The 20,524-nt window shown below is 38.8% G+C and overlaps 1 protein-coding gene across 4 annotated transcripts in view; it reads right to left on the bottom strand.

Moving 5' to 3' along the window:
- The window catches only part of MAP3K4 (mitogen-activated protein kinase kinase kinase 4), a 67,062-nt gene extending 50,805 nt beyond the window's left edge, over positions 1–16,257 (bottom strand). For all 4 annotated transcript variants that reach the window (XM_057370334.1, XM_057370352.1, XM_057370343.1 and 1 more), the window contains exons 1-2: positions 15,796–16,257; positions 1,259–1,449 (exon numbers count right to left, since the gene is read on the bottom strand). In XM_057370334.1, coding sequence (XP_057226317.1) covers positions 1,259–1,449; positions 15,796–15,863 — 259 coding nt within the window. In that variant the 5' untranslated portion in view covers positions 15,864–16,257. The remainder of the gene's footprint in view (positions 1–1,258; positions 1,450–15,795) is intronic.
- Between the last annotated feature and the right edge of the window lie 4,267 nt (positions 16,258–20,524).

Genomic DNA, 20,524 nt, shown 5'->3' with positions numbered 1-20,524 from the left:
AACAGAAGAATTTTACTAGCTTTTAAATGTGCCTTTTAGCAAAGTTAAAGAGGCTTAATAATTCCAATGCCTACAGTTAAGTGGMAAGAGTAACAAGATTTCTCTGTAATTTCATATAAGGAAGAGGTATTTCAGTGAATGTTCTCTTCAGTGATGTAATTCAGAGGCTGTATGAAGTGAATGGGAAACAGAAGCTTTGGAAAATGTTTGCATTGGCCCCTCTTTCATTACAAACCTGCATTCCACTGCTCTACMCAACCAAAGAATTAACTATACTCCCTTATTCACACTAAACAATTAATCTTTTTCTTCCCTACATTCTACCTCAAAAATTGAATCCTTGCTATGCAYTCTAATATTTCCTTGTTTCATGTGAAGCAATTTTAAAAATTGCTTCCAAAACATTAACTGGCAATAATTAAGCCGTCATAACTCTGGCAAATAATCATCTGACRTAGTTTGTTAGTTGTTTAGAAATATATTAAACAAACAAACAACAAAGAATCCCACACAAAAATCCAGTTGTATTGTGTATGGAAACACTGATCATACAATCTTCAATGGCTTTTTTGCACCCATGCAATCTCAACCAAAAAAAAAAAATCACTTTAAGCTAAAAGGTTTTATTATTAGATACCATTACTTAGTAGTATTAGGAAAAAAACATGTATCAAGTACCTTTTGGGTTTTTCCCCCATTATCTCTATATAATGAAGTGTCAGAAGCAAGCAGGAGTAACTACACTTAAAGTGCTTCAGTGACATTAAAGAGTAAAGAATAATCACTGAAAAACTGTATTTTCCAATAAACAGYCTGTGAAGTGCTTCAGAACATGAAATTTGGGCAGAAAAGCAATAACACGATTACTAGAGATCACAGAAACACAGAAAAAAAAYTACTGAAAAGTACTTCTGAAGGTCATTTTTTCCAACTTTCTGCTCAAAGCTGGGTTTATTTCAAAACTAGTTTAGCCTGCTCATGATCTTAACCAGTCGTTCTAAAAATCTCCAAAGATGGAGATTCCACAATACAACAGTTCCCCTGGAAAACTGTTCATTGTTTGAGCACTCTCATAGTAAAATTCTTCTTCTAATATCCAAGAGTCTTCCTTCGTTGCAACTTACAACAGCTGCCTCCTGTTCTTTCACTGTACCTCAGTATCTGGCTCCATCTTCTGTATAATCCCTCCATCAGGTAACAACAGGCTACTGCTCTGACTATGATCASTTTAGGAAAAAAATCAAGGCACCACACTTGCCTTTCAAAGTGGAGCGGCTAGCAGGTCTGCCAACGTTATTTTTCTGATGCTTTGTTGACATGCGCTTCATCTGGCGGGGTGTACTAGGGGGAGAAGCGCCATAGAAGGTGTCAGCACTTGCTTCATCTGATAATTCCTCAGGGTCGGATTCTGAGACCTTGGAAGTAGCATTTTCTGATTTGCACACGTTCCTGCGGAGAACAAGATAAACCATTACATCCAAGATAAAGAATTTTTACTTGCAATATCTGTTTAGAAAGCTAATTCATCCATAAATCCCAACCACAGTCAACCTTCCATACTTTGCTGCCATATCTATGTATATTTACCCCTGATTTTTTCGTATCCCTAAGGACAAGTTTCTAATCAAACAAATAACACGCAACAGACAAAGAGGATGGTATAGGCAGAATGTCACTAGAAGAACACAATGTAAACATACATTTATATGTAATACATCTCTTTCTGAAAAAAAACCTGTGGTAAGCCCAAACTGAGAGGTGCATGAAATAAACAAAGGTTCAAACAKAAAAACATAATGCAAGACATTCAATCTAATCAGCAGCAGGAGCAATAGCTGAGATCTTCCCTTCCATCTTCCACCCCCTTAACCACCCATACCACAAAAACAACTTCTAAAATCACTCTCCCACCCTTCACAAACCTTTTATCTAGCATAGGAAACCTTAAAGTATTTTTCAGATTTTAACATCAAGTTGTATTAATACTATTAATATCTTATATAAATATCATCGTTCCCCAATGGTGCCATACATTGAATTCTCTTGCTTTAACACATATCAAGGAAAGAACACACACAATCTTCAAAGAAAAGAAACAGTTTGCCTTTATTCCCTCACTTATTTCTGAAGCAGGTGTGCAAATAATGACTCTACATAAAACTCTCAGTAACTCTTTACTCTAATAAGACACTGAGGCAAAGAAAAAGACCATAGAAATCAGTGCAAGAGAGCATCAATATTCGATAACTTCAATTTCACTCCAATCAAAACTTGTATTTTACTTGCGACGATTTTTGAGGCAGACAGGGAATGTTACTCATGCTCTGGTGGAATGAGTTAGTAAGTCTGAGTTACTGCAGCAAGAAATATGCCAGAATATTGCCAGCTAGTGGCACAGCAGTAAGGCAAACAAAACAAAAACAAACAAAACACAGATATAGTACTTCTTGGCCTTTAGCTATAAACAGAAATAAATATCGTAGCATGCAGAACAGTTCTGTTTTTTACAAACCCACAGAAACATTCAGTGCATGCAATACTATTCTCAGTTTACTCTTCTCTATGACTTCAACTTCGAGAAGGCAGCAGGCAAGTTCACCAATTTCTACAGATAAACCTTACTGGTTACCCAAGAAAAATGACCCAGGTGGTACCACAGCACCACCTGGAGTCTCAGAAGAGCCCTATAATCTGGTCATAATGACAGCCACCCAGAATCACCAATACTTTTAGTCTGGTTTCCTTGCCTTGAGACATCAGCTGTCTGCATCTTAACAATCTGATTTAACAAATCCCCACTGTCCAAATACAACAAAAAGTYTTACATTTGTTCCTACAGATCTTTCGAAAATAGGTGGATGAATAAGAGAAACAGATTTTRTAAGTGCTGAGCTGGGAAAGCAGAACTCAAGTTTATATCTTTTTGGACAYCAGAAGAGCTTTATTTTTGAGAATSCTCGCAAAGAGCCCTACTGCAAAAAACCACTTCAGGCAGAGAACACCCCTCTGATCTTGCCAAAGACAAATCAACCACAAAAGACTAAACCACATAAAACAGAAGTCATTAGTTCCAGTGCTTGTGGAGCCATTTATTTTTTCAGTGATCTCACTGGCTGGCAAGGCACAGGGTGGAGTGCTGATGCTCTTGTGCAGCCTGGCAGAACAGATCTTGCAAACACTCGTGTTAGGTCTCCAAGGCAGTTTTAAACTAGGATAAGTTACCTCATCATGAAATACACAGAAGAAAGACAGTGTTTTCACTGGTCTAAGTAAGCAACCTCTTTGAAGAACATAATGATCAAACCTCTCCACCAGGCTGAATTAAGCAATCTTTCAAAAACAGAAGCTGGATATTTCAGTCACTATTGCTGAAGGCATTTGAAAGACCTATAGATATAGCCCTTACAGGACACGGTTTATTGGTGCTGAATGTGTTACTTTACAATCTTAGAGGTCTTTTTCAATCTAAATTATTCTATAATTCTACCTTGTTTGTTTCTTGCTGTGTCTGATAAGAAGGCAAGAAYGCCAGAAGTATTCAAATTACCTTCCAACCTCACACCTGAATTACACACATACCTATACAGAGGCATCCAGCATGTCTTCCTTAACATTCAGTCATTTTTTCCAGGTACTTTAGTAAGTTGTTCTTTACTTTGATAAAAAGCATAGCAGACATCACCAAACATGCAGCACTTGAAACTATATCACAAAACAAGCAATCATGTTCTACAGAGCAACTCCTTTCAGCAGCTGGTGAGATGATCTAACCAAAGGTGACCGGTCTGCTTAGAGAGAGAAAGGCACAGGTTGCAAAGGAAGTTTAAAAATTCAGCATACTCAGTTTAGGGTTTGTGCACAAAAACTATACTTCAACACAGAACCCAAATCAATGCCAACTAACACAAAAGTTCAGTTTCACCAGTCTAAGACTTATGGTTCCACAATGGTCTAAATATACAGGGTCTGAACTAAAGCAGCTACATCAGCTTTGACACTCTAGGATCAATTTTTCTCAGATGATGACATGTATGATTTTCAGTGTCCAGGGAACACTCTGGTATTAAAATCAGTTATGATTTTTACAGATTACTGACACAGCATTTACAGTGTTTGTGTGTTATTTACTGTCTTGAACTAACCATAGACTAATCAAATACGYCAACCTGTAAAATGCAGTGCTGGCAAGCCTGAATCAGATATAGTGTTGGCTATTAGAATTGTTGGTTCCTAAAGACTGTTGCAACCTGAATTGGGAAACATTACTGAAAGCTAATTTCTTCTTAGCTACCAAGGTATGCAGGTTTTCTCCCCCACAGCCAGTGAGAACCATCTAAATCTTAATTAGGCTTACACCCAAMAAGTGAAAGCTAGAAATGTGACAACTGCAGTTACTATTTGTCATTAACAGCCTAAAACCATTCCCTACTAGGAAAACTGGAAGCACATAATATTCATGTTAGTCTATTTACAGGCTCTCAACCTCAATTTTAATAACAAAAATGCTTCTTCAGGGAATATAAGAGAGAYTGTAGGATGCATAAATCACAAATATGCGGAAAGTTATAAGAGCAGTATGATAAAAACAGCCACCAAAGAAAACACCTTGACAGCTCTGAAATTCACCAAAAATTTAAAAAAAAAAAACACAACCAAGAATATTTCCAAAAAGTAACTACTGTATCTTACACCTGTGTGCATTTCAACCAGAATCTGAAAACAGAGTACATCATCTCTTTAATATGTATTTCTAGATGACAATGGGTATGGTTTTGTTTTTTAACTAAGTAAAAGTGATGRCAATGCATCTACAATTCCAGCTCATTCACAAAAACCCCAACAATAATTCTAGATTTTCAAAGGCCTGAAAACAAAAATAGGAAGGGGTGGGCAGAAATGGAGGTATCACACTTGAWGCAGAAGGAGAGGGAGCAAAAGGTCTGGCAACCACTACTATTGATAAAGGCCATCACTTTTGGTAAAATACATTCATTTATCACTAAAAATAAATTAACAAATGAAAAGACCACTAAAGATCACATGGGAACATGTTATAATTAATTAGGCTAAAATCACATTGAAGAAGATAATTTTTAACCAGTACAAACTTTGGTACTTTCCTGAAGCCTTATTCAAACTTGTAAAGTTTGTAACAACCATGAATTAGAGGTCATCCTAAAAACTGTCACACCTACACGGGGGAAACATCTTYTTACTCTTCCCTTTTATATCAGCTATCCTCCTCACAAGCAGGAGTTCWAATACATTAGGCACTTAGATAATTAACTCAGCCACTGCTTATCATCCCACATGCAGCTTAAAAGCTCRTTGGGGATCAGAGTAGCAGAGGTCAAATGACTGGACTACAAGCACAGTGCAATAAATCTGAGTTAGGCAGTTACCATACAGTAGCCGGGATAATTGCCCACCACAACAGTTTGGAAGCTGCACACTCCAGAGACTGCTGCTKTTAACAGCCTCCTGCAGYTTCAAAGACATCACACCACGCAGGAATCAGTAAGGCTCTTTCTCAACACTTCTTATGGCACCCTGCCATTTTCATACAGAGAACTGCAATATCTTACAAGGTCCAGGACCAAATTACCAAGTACTAGCTCATGACATTCAGTGGCTTTGTTTTAAGAGCAAAGCACCTATTTTTTAAATATATACTCCTTAACTCAGATTCAGCTTGATCATTAATGCAGGAAGACAAAGCTACATTGGTCTGTTCTTAGTAATGTACATCCCCAGTTATCTAAAGCAGCAGAAAACACAGGCACTACACACTGCCAAACACATCTTGTTAAAGTTAAGGTAGCTCTCCCTAAAGGTAGTCGCAACCAGTCTATTTCAAACAATATTTTGACAAGAACTGTCATCACTCAACAGATGTGGCAATGCAAAAAGCAAACAGAATTTTTAGGTACCTACCTTGGCACCTGTTAAAACTGAAAAACAGTAAGGTATCCAGTCAGAGCTGCTAAACACAACACACAGCATAACTCCAGAATCAGAAGCTTCAGTTTCTGTGGGGCAGTACAGGGTATCAYTTTATAGCAAAAGAGAATGTAATGTTATCCTGGAGCAACAGCACAAAGAAGGAACTTCACTAAACTATCAGAAGCACCTTGGGTGACTAAGACAAAGGATTAGACAAGCTAGTCAGGAAAATAAGATGAAAAAAACTTAAGGTCTGCAACAGTACAGACCTGCTACCTGRTGTAAACACACAGTGTTATGTTTCAACATTAGGAAAGCATCACAAACCCCTATATTTTAATAATCTTCTAAAAATTCTATTCTGAGGGAAGCTGTAAACTTAAATAAATGCACATGGTTCTGAAAGAAGGAACTACTAAAACTCCAGCTTTGGATAAGGTATTTTCAAAAATCTGCTACATGTGTGAAAACAAAAATGAAGTGTCCAATGCTTCTGTGTTTACTACAAACTGCTCTAAGTGCTGCAAAGGGAAATCTTCAGTAGAAGGCAAGGAAAAGATCTTGCCTGGATTTTTTCCATTTTTTTTTATTACAGTACAGCAAGAATTTGCACACAGTTTGTACAAGTCAAACAGCATTTTTTTTCTAAATGTGTAAGTCCRGCACAGCACTAACAGGTGGGAAAAAAATAGCCTGGTTAGCAGGATAYGAAAATTCTATGATAAGCACAGACATTCAAAGAGTGTACATGTCGCATATTCCTCCTGTGATCTCCAAAGACAGCAGATAAACATCACGTTCACATTAAAACCTTATACTGATACACAGTAAAGAAGATACTTGACCTTGTTTTCACATTTGAATCTGATGCCTGAGCTCACCAYTTCTGAGCAATGTTAAATCTTAGTCATCAATAACATCATTGCTACCAACATACTAATAGTTCTTACTGTTACAAACTTGGTAAAATACTTGGTAAAATTTATAACAGTATAAATAAATTAAACTCGAAACTAAGGATACATCTGGTAATTTGTCATCCTAAAAATAATTTGGGTAAGACACAAAAAAAGTACTAACTTTGGGGGATTTTTTTAGCAAGAATCACTGCCACAAAGACAAATTGCASATACAGTCGTCCTTAAAGTTCTAGTGTAAAAATTTTAAACAAATGGAAAGATCTTCACATTACACAGCTCAAATGCAATTAAGACTTCCAAAACGTACCACATCTCTATTAAAGCCTGGGTCAGCTTCCTCCTGAGAGAAAAACTTTGCTACTTTTGGAAAATATCTGYTTGGCACATGAATATCCATGGTTTTGGATTGGAACTGGAAGGAATATATACCTGTAGCTTTTCCAAATTTTAGAGAGAACATTTGCCACATCCCACCAGTGTAACAAAAAGTTCTGAAAGCAACTTAAAGCTGGAAGGGAGAGCAGTAACAAAAGCTTTGGAGTTCCAAGTTTCTAGCTCACAAGGATCTCATAGACATTACTTTACTCTAAAAATGAGGCATCTGGATAAATTAACTAGATAATAATGCCTGGCAGAAAATCATCTAACAAGACTCTTATTCTGGAAAAGAGGAACTTCAGAGCACCATTTCTTCTGGCATAAAGACTGTATTAAAAAAAAAAAAAAAAAAAAAAAAAAAAAAAAAAAAAAAAAAGCAGGGAGAAAGCATAAAATAAAAAATTTGTTGCCTTTGCAACTCTTCCTTCATTTGATAGATAAAAAGCAAGACTGCTAACTTCTTCAATTTCTACTTTGCATGCAGGCTTCTCCAACTCAGTTTGTGCATTCCTAGGATCAACTTTATTCTGCACTATTCTTCCTTTCTCCAGCAGGTGACTAATCCTTGCCTAGTTACATGCATCCATTTCCCAGYTCTYCTGAAAGCTAAGACATAAATATTTATGATGGTCACATTCAACCTTTCATTGATCTCTCTAATGATAAAAGTAGATAACATGTAAGACAGACCAATGTCAAGGCTAAAATGAAGGGGAAAAMATTCCAAACTTAAAACTTAACTTAAAATTAAAAGAAAGTTTGATGGAGACAGATCTTAAAAACAATGCCTAAAGGTAATCAAAGTAAATTAAAAAAATACTTTGTCATTTGTTGTCTTAAAACAACATTTTAAGGCAGAAATCTGTGACTTTCCTTTATTTACTAAGTATTTCAAATTAATTTTAAAGAAGATGCAGTACCACTATAATAATTTCAGTTTTAAGAAATATTCAAATTCAGCTGTACATAGCTACTTTTTTTTTCTCCCAGATGAATCAGGAGAAGGCAGGGTATGCAATCATTTGTCTCTGCAGTCTAGTAATGAACAACCAGCATRTTGGGGGAAAAAGGTTGACACTTGGCCAGGAGGGAAGAAAGTATTTAGTTAGATAGCAATTTTACCATTTACTGCTGACACAAAATGCCAAAAAGGACTTGCATCTTTCATCTAGTAAATCTSCATATTCACATCTTACATAATCTAAGTTTTAATGAAAGCAGCTTACATCAGAGACACCTGTAAGATCACAAAAAAATAAGCAGTATTAAAAAACAGCTTTTTCAATCAAGTATGAAATGTAATGTTATTCAGACAACTTTTTACAGAAAAGACGCTCAGAAATTACCAATCCTGTGGTCATAGTAAGACGACACAAGAAGGGGAACCTGTTCCAGTGCACCTTTTGCATCCCAAGTTGCACATCCCTGCCCCTTCTGCCATCCCTTCTGCACAGAAGGCAACAATCATATGATCCCAATCACCAACCTGATAGTGAAAAAGAACATTAATTTTTTGGTGCACCATTTACCTGTCAGATCAATACACGGAAGCAAAAACCCCACAGCCATGTGACTGCCAGATTCAGAAAGAAAGCAGTGGAGGAGCTTGGCCTTCTCTTGTAGAGAGACCAGGGAAAGAAAGCAACCTGCTGAGTGTTAAGAGAAATCGTGCCCTCAGTCACTCTCTCCTGACTGCAGATMAAGTCACTTTACATGTCTGTCCCTTCTGCTTTCCACTGACACTTTGCCAGAAGTCACCAGCACCAGGTGCAGGTATACCTGAAAGTACCAACACTGGCTCTTCACTGGTGCTGCCAAAACAATCCAGCTTAGCTGGAATGCCTTTGTTAGCAGAATTTTTCCAACTTCAACCGCTATAATTTTGATTAGGCAGCCAAATGTAYGTAATATCACACTAGCAAATTTCATATGGCAGCCATTGCTTGTTGAGGGAGGGCAAGAGAGGGATGTTAGGAGATGAGAACAGTAATTTTTAATCTGAGTCAGCTGCAAAACTAACATAAATTTTTACTTGCAACAACAACAAAAACAAAATAATTAGGTGGGAAGATACTTAAGGTACTASCTCAGATAACTCCAGTAGCTTAATTACAAATTAGCCTATGAACAAGGGCTTCTGAATAAAGAAATAATTACAGAAACACTAAAACTTTATTAGTGAATTGTCAGTAGCCCTTTAAAAGCCCTGCTTTGCTCCCTATTTACACCTTATTTATCTTTGAACACTAACCCTTACCAGGGCTGTTTGGACACTCGAGGCTGCTATGAAACCCTTGGCACTCACTTGCAAACTACAGCCTTACACTACAACAGCCCTGCTAACAGTTAGGAACCAAGTMCAATAAATTCCACATCAGCTGAGGCCTGGGAGCAATATAAAGCAACTATTGCTACTGCAACACAGTGGTTTGGAGCAAGACTTCACCAGAAAGCACTTTTCTCCAGAAAGCAACAAGACTTTTCTCCAGAAATCACAAGGAAAAAAGTGAAAGGCATTACTGGGGAAAAGACTAATGTACAGCTTTGACCTAAATASTGAAACTTTAATTGAATCTCAGTGATGACTTTTCCTCATTGGTCACTATCAAGTAAGCTGTTTAATTAGAGCAGAAGAACCCAGCAAGTGTGAACACACTTCATTTCTACAGTAGACCTCAAGCACATGTCTGAAYGGGCAGTGCCCCCCACTACAAACTTCCTTACAGCAATAATGTACTTGCTAGCAAATTTAGGTTAACAGAAAAATTTGAACAAACTTTTCTGCTTCTCAAGATCTGGAAATGACCAGAGTCAGTTTAATTACTACTACATTGACACTTTTCCCAAAACTCTACTACATTCTTGGGCAGAAGCTTCTATGTGCTTATTATATTTACAACAAAAAGGCAAAGTCACAGAAAAATCTAAGAAAAGCTATTGAAAGGGTGGTGAGGTATTGAAGCACCTTTTGACTCATTATAACAGCATGGTAAACCTCAAAAAGAAGAAACTGTCAAACAATGATTTAAGAATAAATTAAGCAGAATGTGAAGTAGTACTTACATCCTTTTATTGCAAGTAGGGATAAGAACTACTGAGACCTCTAAATGATCTAAGGAAGTAATTTTTCTTATGCAAGTTATACCAACTAGAAATAAGTATAAAAATTAAATAAAACAGAGCTCTTATAAAAGTTTTGGCAGTTCTTCATGTTCTCRTCTCAGAAAAAATAATACTAAGAACTTTCTGTACTTTCTTACTAGCAAATCTGAAAWCAGAGAAAGCCTAACTAATTTTTCCATCTTGGGTTATTATAAGTTTTCATACAAATATGAACTATGATGTAACAGCATTTACAGTAGATTCATCTCTGAGCTTCCCCCAATAGATCATTTGATAAATACTATGCCGTATTTTATTTCTGAAGGTAAGAAAAACACCCTTATTTAATTTTGCCCTTGCTCTATAATATGTAATAAAGTGTGAAAATGTTGATGGATTTGTTAAGTTTCCACATCCACGTTTAAGCCTGCCAAGTGAGGCTGCAAATGGATCAAAGGTTAGAACTGTAGAAACAGGAGCTGAGAGCTTCACCCAGCTCAGTTAGTATCCAGCTTYCTTCAGTGAACAACTGATGCTAAAATATTCGTTGATTCCTGTCCCCAAGCTTCCCYGTTAGCGATATTTTTTCAGCCTCAACTATATCCTAATTCATATTTGGGAATTTAAACTGACTTTTTTTTTAAACTAAGAATCTCTGAAGTATGTTTTCCTCACTGAAGACATTTGAACACTACATAGCACAGTATCAATCCAAAGGGTAAATGCTGCAATTAAGCTCTTGGCACCCGCACAGATCAGATCCTAAGGTCTCAAGCCACACAGTAAAGTATATTTAACTAAGAACTGTTTATGAAAAATCCATACTAACACACCTGCACTGATTTTCTGGAAAATTTAAGCTACACCAAGAAAAGTTAAATACTACTGGGAAAAGAGGTATTATAAAAGAGTATTAGGCTGCTAGGTTCAACTATAAATATATCATATATTAAAGTGATAAACTGGGAAATGCACAGACCTGTGATAAAAGATAAAAATATCTGTAACAGCCATTCTTCCTCCACTCTCCTACACACACTTTATTCTTCTGGCAGAAGGTTTCATTCCTAGATAAGAAAAAGCTAACAGCTGGTTATGATCCCAAAGTTTCAGTTCATCATTTAGATAAAGTCAAAGTCTACAAGAACTTTGAAGGTGAAGTGTTAAAAGTTATAGTTTTTCAGTGGAAGCTGGTGACCTTTGGAAAATCCATATAACGCAATGGGATTTCAGCACTCTGCACTATTTGGAGCTTCCCTAAAGCTCAGTGGTCATGCCCATGGAGAGTTCTACAGTGTGGCCAAGAAGTAATAGAGGCCTAACTGTAGCTTTGTTATCACTTACTGAGTGGATGTTCTACAGCCAAAATGGTAAAAACCTTAACAAATACTGCTCTCAAGCAAGCAAACCAGCACCACATGTAAGCCAAGGGCAGAATAAACCACATTAGAAAGCAACAACTGACACTCAACACTATTGAATATGAGCAGAATACACAAGGAACAGAACTAATTTCCTCCTTCTATCCTAAGACAGCAGGAGACATTCAACAGCCATCTTGTCTGGCTCTGGAATAAATCTAACTGGGTTTCATGGATAATTCATGTGACTTAACACACAGTGTTCTTGGACGGGTAAGGCGTGAACATTTGATTCATTAACACTCAAAATCAGATTTTAAAAATAAACATTCTCATTTGGCTTTATGTTTGCTGTAAGCCAAGACTGAGCTTGGGACCATTATCAACTCTTTAAATAAATAAGGCAAGTTATTTTTAAATTTTTTTTAAATTATTTAATTAATAAATTACAAACTAAACATAGCATCAATGCAGTTAATATCTGAGGAATAAAACTGAAGGAAAGTACCAGCCCTACAACATAAATGTTGTAGACAACAGCAAACCCAAACACGCAACTGAAGAAACRAGCTGAGATTCCTACGCTGCCAGAGGTCAACACATTATCGACTAGCAGTTGGTAGTATGAAAAATTGTCCACTAAATATATTTTAGACACAGTTTAAAAGAATGGTTTGCATATAATTTTTAAAATGTGGTTGTCATGGAAGCCAAATCTTTATAAGCCTCTAAAAATCACAGTCAGCTCCCTGAAATAAGAATTACTGCATATCCCTTATCCTTTCCTTTAAATTCAGTAGATTTGCTTTCATCACAGCATGATTTGCATTCCACAAAGGTCAATATCACTAGCTTACATAATAGTAAAACCAACCTTGACACAGACAGCACTAATTAACAGACATAAAAACAACCCAAGCAGCCACACAACACAGACTAATCCTTACTGCTACAAATGCCAAAGACATCTCAACACGCACTTCATGTGTGTTTGTGCGTAGGTGGAACAATCAGTCATTCAGCCCAATCTTGCACATGTAAACAAGAAAATGCAAGACATGTAGMATAGAGATTGCATCTTACCTTATTTAAATGCATGGGGAAATAAAGAAAGTATGGTACAGCTCTATATACTTGAATCATTTTTCCCACTGAAGCTATGATCTGAACTTAATAAAATAATTTTAAACTCTGCTCATATACTATCAGCCATACAGATAATGTGGCAAGCAGGAAAATATGCTGAGCACAATTCATGACATGACCTCAGGCTTCCCCCAAACCACAGATGCTGCAGACTGACAGCCCACTTCATTGTCATCATACAGACAACAAATCTGATAGACAGACTACTGAAAAGTTCCCCAGCAAGGARGAAGCCTCCATATAATTCACAATTCTGTCCCACTTTATTCACAGCCTTGCTCCTTCCTTCACCCCTTGCACTGTACTTATGTCAGGAGAAAAGAGGGCTACATGCAATCAAGGCACAAGTCAGGGTAGTCTTATGGCTCTTCACGCCTTTGTAGTGCCCACAAACAAAGGACAAAGTCTCAACAAAGGACATGCTTAAGGCCTCATTTTTCTCTATAGTGGATTTTGCCAGAAAATCCTTGGGAAAGTTTAAAACTGRACTTGGGAAATGTAAGGTCTATTGGCAATAATCAAAAAATACAAAATGCATCTGCTTCAATTAGTATTCTAAATTATCAAAGTGGAAACATCTTATCTGGAAAACTTTTTGCTCACTTTGTTATAAGAATTGATACTTAAAAGTGAATTCCTCACAAAACTTTTCAGTAGTATCTTTTCATTTAGCCATAACCACTGCACGCTGTCCAGTGTCCAAGTGCAATCGTAYCTCAAAATCAACATCTGCTTGTAGGTTCCCTGAGACTTTTTCAATTTAGAGCYCTCCCCTCCCTCCCCACCCCGAAGGGTGTTTCAAGAAATGAGGAGACCTGTGAAAAACAGTGTACTTTTGGAGAGYGATTCTCAATCATATGCTTTGAACTAAGGACCATGTAATTTAAAAAATGCCATTAATATAATTTATACTTCCCTTGAAATTAGGAAGTGTACCATTGGATTTATATTCCAGCAAGACACATAATCCTCACACAAAAAAAAGCAGATTTCTCACACAAGGCAGTATCAAAAAACTAAATCAATAAGCTTTGTTTATTAAACAAATGTAGGTGTATTSCCAGTGAGAATGACTGAATACTTCTCCAGCAGAACTAAAGTTAACAAAGAGAATGCATTACAGCAATGCACTTCAGCACTAGCCAGAACTCTATCGTAAGAATACATTCATACTCTACAAACAGGATTAAAAGCGATCTGCCATCAAATGGATTTCAAATGCCCCAGCCTGTACAAAACAAACTGGTATCAACAAGATTCTGATCTCACAGCCCCAAGAATACCTAATGATGACTCCAAAATTTAAATCAACAGTAATCATGTTTGAAAAAGTTTCGGATACTTTACTTTTATTACTTTTATTATTTTAGTAAAAACAAGTCCTGCCAGAGAAGCAGTTCTGTTCTAAAGTGTGAAGTTTGGTACACAAAGTACACAGAAGTGAATCACAGTGGATGGAGTACATGCATTACCCTACACAAATTACAGCTACGTAATTGTTTTAAGACATCCCCTTCCCACCCACCAGCTCACTCTGAAATAACCAATTCAATTTTCATTTGCTGGGTGAAGTTGTCACCACATTATCCACACCCACATCCGACTCATATAAACTGTCCTGTAATAAGCAGAATCCAGCAGAGGTCAGAAATGGCCCTGCACAGGAAATGCCTGGGTGTTTTCCACTCAGGCTCTGCAGATTACTCTTCTACATMAGACAGCCCAGGACTAGGGTCATGCTGTTGTACAAACTTTATTTTAAATCATTTTCTGCTTAACCTGCAATTATCAGTATTTGAAAAGTCACTTAGAAGTTTACTAACTCAGTTGCCCCACTAGCATTTGTATTTCATAGTTTTTTGTCAAACACAAAGACATCGTTCARCTCCACAGCCTTGACCCAAACAGAAGCACACCACCATTTCCCTTTTATTCCATCAGTACAAAACAGCAACTCACAATATTCAACACCGATCACAGCAACAAGACAGCAAGTTTTTTTGCACAGCACACCTAGAACACAATGCACCTGACTACTGCCTTACAGTACTAATTGATCACACAAGCGTTTTAAAAACGTTTCCTGAATGCCTCCTAGTGAGAAGTGAAGTGCATCAACAGGATGTTACTTTAAAATGAGAAATAATTGCCACGGAATTAATAACTTGGACTTACGCAATCCTTCTACAGCCAGCTGGAAACATTAAACCATAAAGTAATTTGCATCCCCATCTCTCAGCAGGGCACAGATGGAAACTTGCAAAAAGCCAATCTGCAGGTCAGCACATTCAGGAGGTGACAGCAGTTGCAGAAAGCTTTGAGGCATCACAACACCTCTTTGTGAAAGCTTTTCCTTTCTTTTTTTAACTCTATCTTCTTATAAATATCGATTGCAATGCTGCCAGCAGCGACACTCCATGACCCTGCTGTTTTACCGGCACGCCAAAGAGAATCCGATTTTAATCACGGCTGCTATAAACAAGAGACACCCTTCCAGAGGGCAGCGCTTTTATCGCTGCAGTTCACAAGTCAAGGAGCACAGGTCACGCTCCGTCAGCCTCCCGAGGGCTCCAGATGCTGCTCCCCCTCCCCTCTGCAGCCTCCGGACCTCCCGCCCGACCCCGAGCGCCTGGCTCGGCAGTGCCCCGACACACCCGCCCGCACCGCTGCGAGGCTGGGGGCGAAGGAAACGATTTGCTTTTAATTGCAAAGCGCCCACAAAACACTGCCTTACCCACCGCAGCCACTAGAGATTTCTTATCGAAACACTTTCTCGCTCCGTGCGCGCTCTGCAGAAGCGCTGAAGCAGCAGCAGCAGCAGCCAAGGCTCTGCAGCGCCGAGGGGCCGGGGCAGGAGACAGAGCGTGCAGCTCCGGCGCTCGCAGCCCCCGCCCGGCACCGCTCCCTGCACGGAGCTGCCCTGTGAGGCAGCGCTGCCTACTGACCTCCCAGGCGGCGGCGGCGGCTCCTCCATGGCGGCGGCGGCACAGACCAGCGCGGCGGTGTCTCTCATGCATGCACCGAGGCCGGCAYGGCGGCGGGCCCCAGTGCGCGGCGCGGGGGCGCAGCGAGGAGCAGGAGCAGCAGGAGGAGGGGAGCAGCTCCCTACCCTGCTGCAGGAGCGCGGCCGCGCAGAGCCGCCCGCGCGGCCGCCATCTTGGGAACAGCCTCCGAGGGCAGCGGCGCCGGCAGCATCGCTACGGCGCGCCAGGAGGGACCGGCCGCGCCAGAGGCGCTCGCTTCGCTGCGCTCCGCTGTGGCTTCCCGCCCTCTCCTGCGGCCGCGGGGTCGGAATGCGCTGCGGGACAGCGGTGCTTCCCTCCGGCACCTTGGACACTACATCTCCACAGCTCCCATGAAGGGCCGCGCTTATCCCGAGGCGGGGCGGTGATGGGGGCACGGCTGCCGCCCCCCCGCCCCCGCGGCGGAGCTGTCGGGCGCTGCCTGCGGSCGCTCGCTGCGGCTGTCCCGGTTCCTGAGCTGCTGGTTCCCACAGTGCTGGCAGACAGGCACAGAAGGAAAATACAACTGCTGAGTAGAAGATGGTTTCCCTCAGCAAGTGCCAACTCCTTGCAGGCGTGCCTGCCCGATGTCCAGCGGAGGCTGGAGCGGCCACGGCAGGATCCGGGGCGTTGGAGGGTGTGGAAAACCCTTGGGGGACCCCTTTGAGGGCGTGCATGGAAGAGTGATCTTTCATCTTTTTCACTCTGCTGCTGACAGAGTAACTTGTTTCAGTTTATGAACCTGGACTTTTTCAACCCTCCAGCAACACTGGACAGAGAACTGGAGCCACAATATCCATTTGGAAATACAGGGAGGAAAAATGTAATTTCCGGCACTGTAGGTTGGCAGGAATATCAATATCAATGTTAACACCCGTCAAAGGCAGAAAAATGCCATGGGCTGTTTAATTGTTRGGGTCGGTGAGAGGGAGCCTCATGTTCTGTGGGGTTTGATGCACAGCTGCAAACTCTGGCACCAGTAATGTGTATACAAAGCAAATGGATTATTTCTGAGCAGTGATATTTGAGCTTGGACTGGAATCAATTTTAGATTGTGCATTTAAGTGCAGTTCCTTCATCAACTGTACAAGAAATTTGCACCTTTCCAGTCTGACACTRAAGTTCAGTTRTRAAGTCAGTGTTCATGAAATAAAGTTTTCCATCTCTCTGTTGAAGTTTAGGAAACAAATTCAACTGTCCCTTAGAAATAAAATATTTTTTTTAAGCTGAAATGCAGAATGCACTACTTTACTGTATCATCTTAATAACATTTAGCATTTATCATCTTAATAAATGCATGCTTTTAAATGCAGGACCAGGTAAGTAACATTATCCAGGAAGCCACTTAGACTGTTTTCTATAGGTAAAGAAAAACACCTGGATCACCATGACCTTGATGATCAATACATTGAAACATAAGACATTCAACATTTATGTCAAGAATTGTTACTTAAGACACCTCATGAAATGGAAAAAATAAATATTTAGCGTGTTAAAGACTTTTGCTCAAGTACTTGAGCCCAAAACCATAAAGCMGKTYCAWTRGCAGATAYACACMATACATTCCCACTAATCTGTCATGGTGAACAAAACTTTGAAACCATAGCTGAAGAAAGTCAAGTTCAGAAACTCTGCAGTGCTAACCTAATAAATCACTTGTCCCCTCCATCAAAAATATACATTCCCTAGGGGAAAGCTGCTTATTTCACAGTATGCATGTGTTTTTAGTATGATCGCAGACAACTAAAGCCTCGATGTTACTGATTAAATTTGAGCATTCTTTTCCATTAAGGGATTATTGTCTGACACCATCTCTACAGGTGTTTGCAGGGCAGAAACTTTTTTAGCAATCATGGCAAAATAATTCAACTTCTTTGCTTCTTCTATCAAAACAATCAGTGTAGCAGTATGTTATAAGYACAGAGTTCTCACTAACTAGGAAAAAAATCTGATACTGCATTTTACCATAGATGTGATGGCATGATGGTGTGGAAGTAGAGACATCCCAAAGGCCCTTGGCAAAGGGAGAAATAGGGATTGACAACTGCCACTGCTTTCTGTAAATATTAAGAGAGTTTACTGAAGTTAATTGGGGTCACTGCAGCCTTGCTAACAAGGAGGTCCAGAAAAATCTTCACCGCCTGCATTTTCCCCTTTCCTTTTAGGGCAACCTRGGGTTGCATCACATTCTTGTGGTATATCACAGACAATATCTTAAAATTACAGCAAGGCTATAAGTTTGATACAATGATGCTTCTTTATCTGCCATAGACCATTGTGAGCAAATGACATAAGAGTCTCAGAGCCTGTACAGAGATAAAATTTAGCAAAGAAAAAATGTCAAGGCATTACAAAGATCTTAAAAAATCAATATGCAAAAAAAAAAAAAAAAACCCAAAAACATTATTTTTGGCTTCTTTTAAGGAATATCATTTATTTCAAAGACTCCCTCACTGCCAGTTTCTGTGTCTAAACGTATCAGTATTTCAAAGGTGCATGGAAATTGATAAATGAAATTGTTCACTCGGGTTCCACTACTGGAACAGAATAAGGCACAAGGTTAAAATACACATCACAATAGTYAGTGTCTATCTGTAAGAAATTTGAGTTAAAATATTAAGAATARATTTTATTGTCTGTATGTGTGGAAAAATCATGACCCATTCTAGATTAAAAAAACCAACCAGAAAACAGGTTGTCAAAATAGACAAAATTATTTCCATTTAGCTTCCATTTTCTGAAGTTTTAGAATTAATTTTCTTCTTTTTTTTTTCAGAAAACATCTGGCTTTGTAATTTAGCAGATGCTGCAGTGGCTTAGGAATTGCTTTTTATTCTGCATTTTATTACACTACCAGTGTAATATAGCAGTCRTATAACTTGCAAAAGAAATTTGAGATGGCAATAGCATTCTAATAACAAAAATAGGTCTTTGGAATAGAATTTTAAAATTTCTACTGCAACTACCCTTGAAATTTCTGTCTTTTCCTGGGGCATATATTCTTCCCCCTCATTTCATCACASGTATCAGACATGATTGTACATGCAGCTGTGCTTTTGCCATTTGCATCTCTCCAGTTATTTTCTACATACAAAAAAMCCTAATGAAGAAAAAGAAAGATTTGGTTCATGTAGGTAATTAAATATAAGAATATRTTTGAAAATTTTTCTCCTGGTACATGTCACAAGGCCAAATATCCAAACTTTTTTTTTTTAAGTTATGAATGTTGTACAGAATAAGGCACAACTTATTTTTTTGTAAGTCAGTTAATGAAATGTAGTAATCAGATTGTTCKGCACTGTGTGAACTACATGCAAAAAATAAAATTCTTGACAAAAYCAGCTTTGTACATTTAGTTTTTCCTTCCAATAAGTTATTTTTTTTAATTCTACCAAAAGTTATTTAAAAGTAAAAGCAAACTTAGTTAGATATTGGAAAGCAGCCTGCTAGGTATGGTTAGTCTAAATCTAGTAAAATGTGCTGAAGATAGAATATTCTCTTTTTTTTGGTGATAGATTAGAAATGCTCTTCTGCAATGCAATGAAGAGCAAAACATGAACAATGCCTGCACTTAATATCTAGAACACAGCCTGACACCATTTCTTTCTTATGTAGATATTGCAACTAGCGACTCCAGAGTCCAAATAAAATACCCAGATGTATTKCTACCTGGACATATGCAGGTTCCTCCATCTACAGTTTTGTTGTTCTCACAGAAGTTCAGGTTGGGAGTGACGTTGAAAGAAACAGAACTCAGCTCTCAATGTCATATAGTTTGAGCTTTACTGCAATTGATTTGACRTGTGAAACTGAAAGAAACTGAGGAGTGACATCATATATACCCCYGTTCAATCGCCCGTTACCCCTGTGATTCATTCACTTGGGAAGCTTGCATGCTAGCTGCCAAAGCTTGTTCAGCAGCATGGTTAACACCCATGCTATAACAGGAGCCAGCTAACTTGACGGAGGTGGAATATTTCTGTCTGAACGCTGTCATCTCACAGGCTGCRTGTCGGATTGCGCAGGGCTCGATATCATTAATGCACCACTATTAAAGGAGTATTTGTTAGTAAGGGTGGCATGAGGTCAGAGACATTCCTGGGATTATTGTTGTATCACTTCAACTGGGCATTGTTTTTTTAGGTACTTCCTGTCCTAAAAAGCAACTGTATGTAACACTGCCTTTGACATTATTAAAATGGCATGACCCATCCGAGAGAAGTACAAACCTCAGTTGTGCTTAAATCTGTAGGCTTTTGCTGAGTAAAGCTGATCTTTGGGCTCAGTGTCTGTAAAGCTGGGCATAGCTAAACCCACTGGCTGCTATTCAAAGGTACCAAGGCATAGAAATGGACATAGAAATTATCGACTTTAGATAAAAGGAAACTGAAAATGTCAACACACGTGTAACAGTCTGGCTATGGCAGTTGATGTCTTCCCACCAATTGCCTYTGGAGCTGTGAAAATAAGCTGCACTGAATTCACTGCTACTTGAACTTGACCATCAACAATAGAGTAAGCTTGTTTAAAGCTACCTTGGCTCCTTCTAAATCATACTTTAATTCTTTCCCCAGCTATATAATAGACATACTCAGGGAGCAGCTGTGGGACATTTATAAACAAATGCTTTTCTGCATTTGTGTTCACTACATTAATTTCATGTTCAGAGAAG

The sequence above is a fragment of the Malurus melanocephalus genome, unplaced genomic scaffold, assembly GCF_030028575.1.
Source record: "Malurus melanocephalus ecotype Western Australia unplaced genomic scaffold, MMel_1.1 scaffold_5, whole genome shotgun sequence".
Taxonomy (NCBI): domain Eukaryota; kingdom Metazoa; phylum Chordata; class Aves; order Passeriformes; family Maluridae; genus Malurus; species Malurus melanocephalus.
Note: the sequence above shows the minus strand (reverse complement) of the source record. Positions and strands in the feature narration are given on the sequence as shown.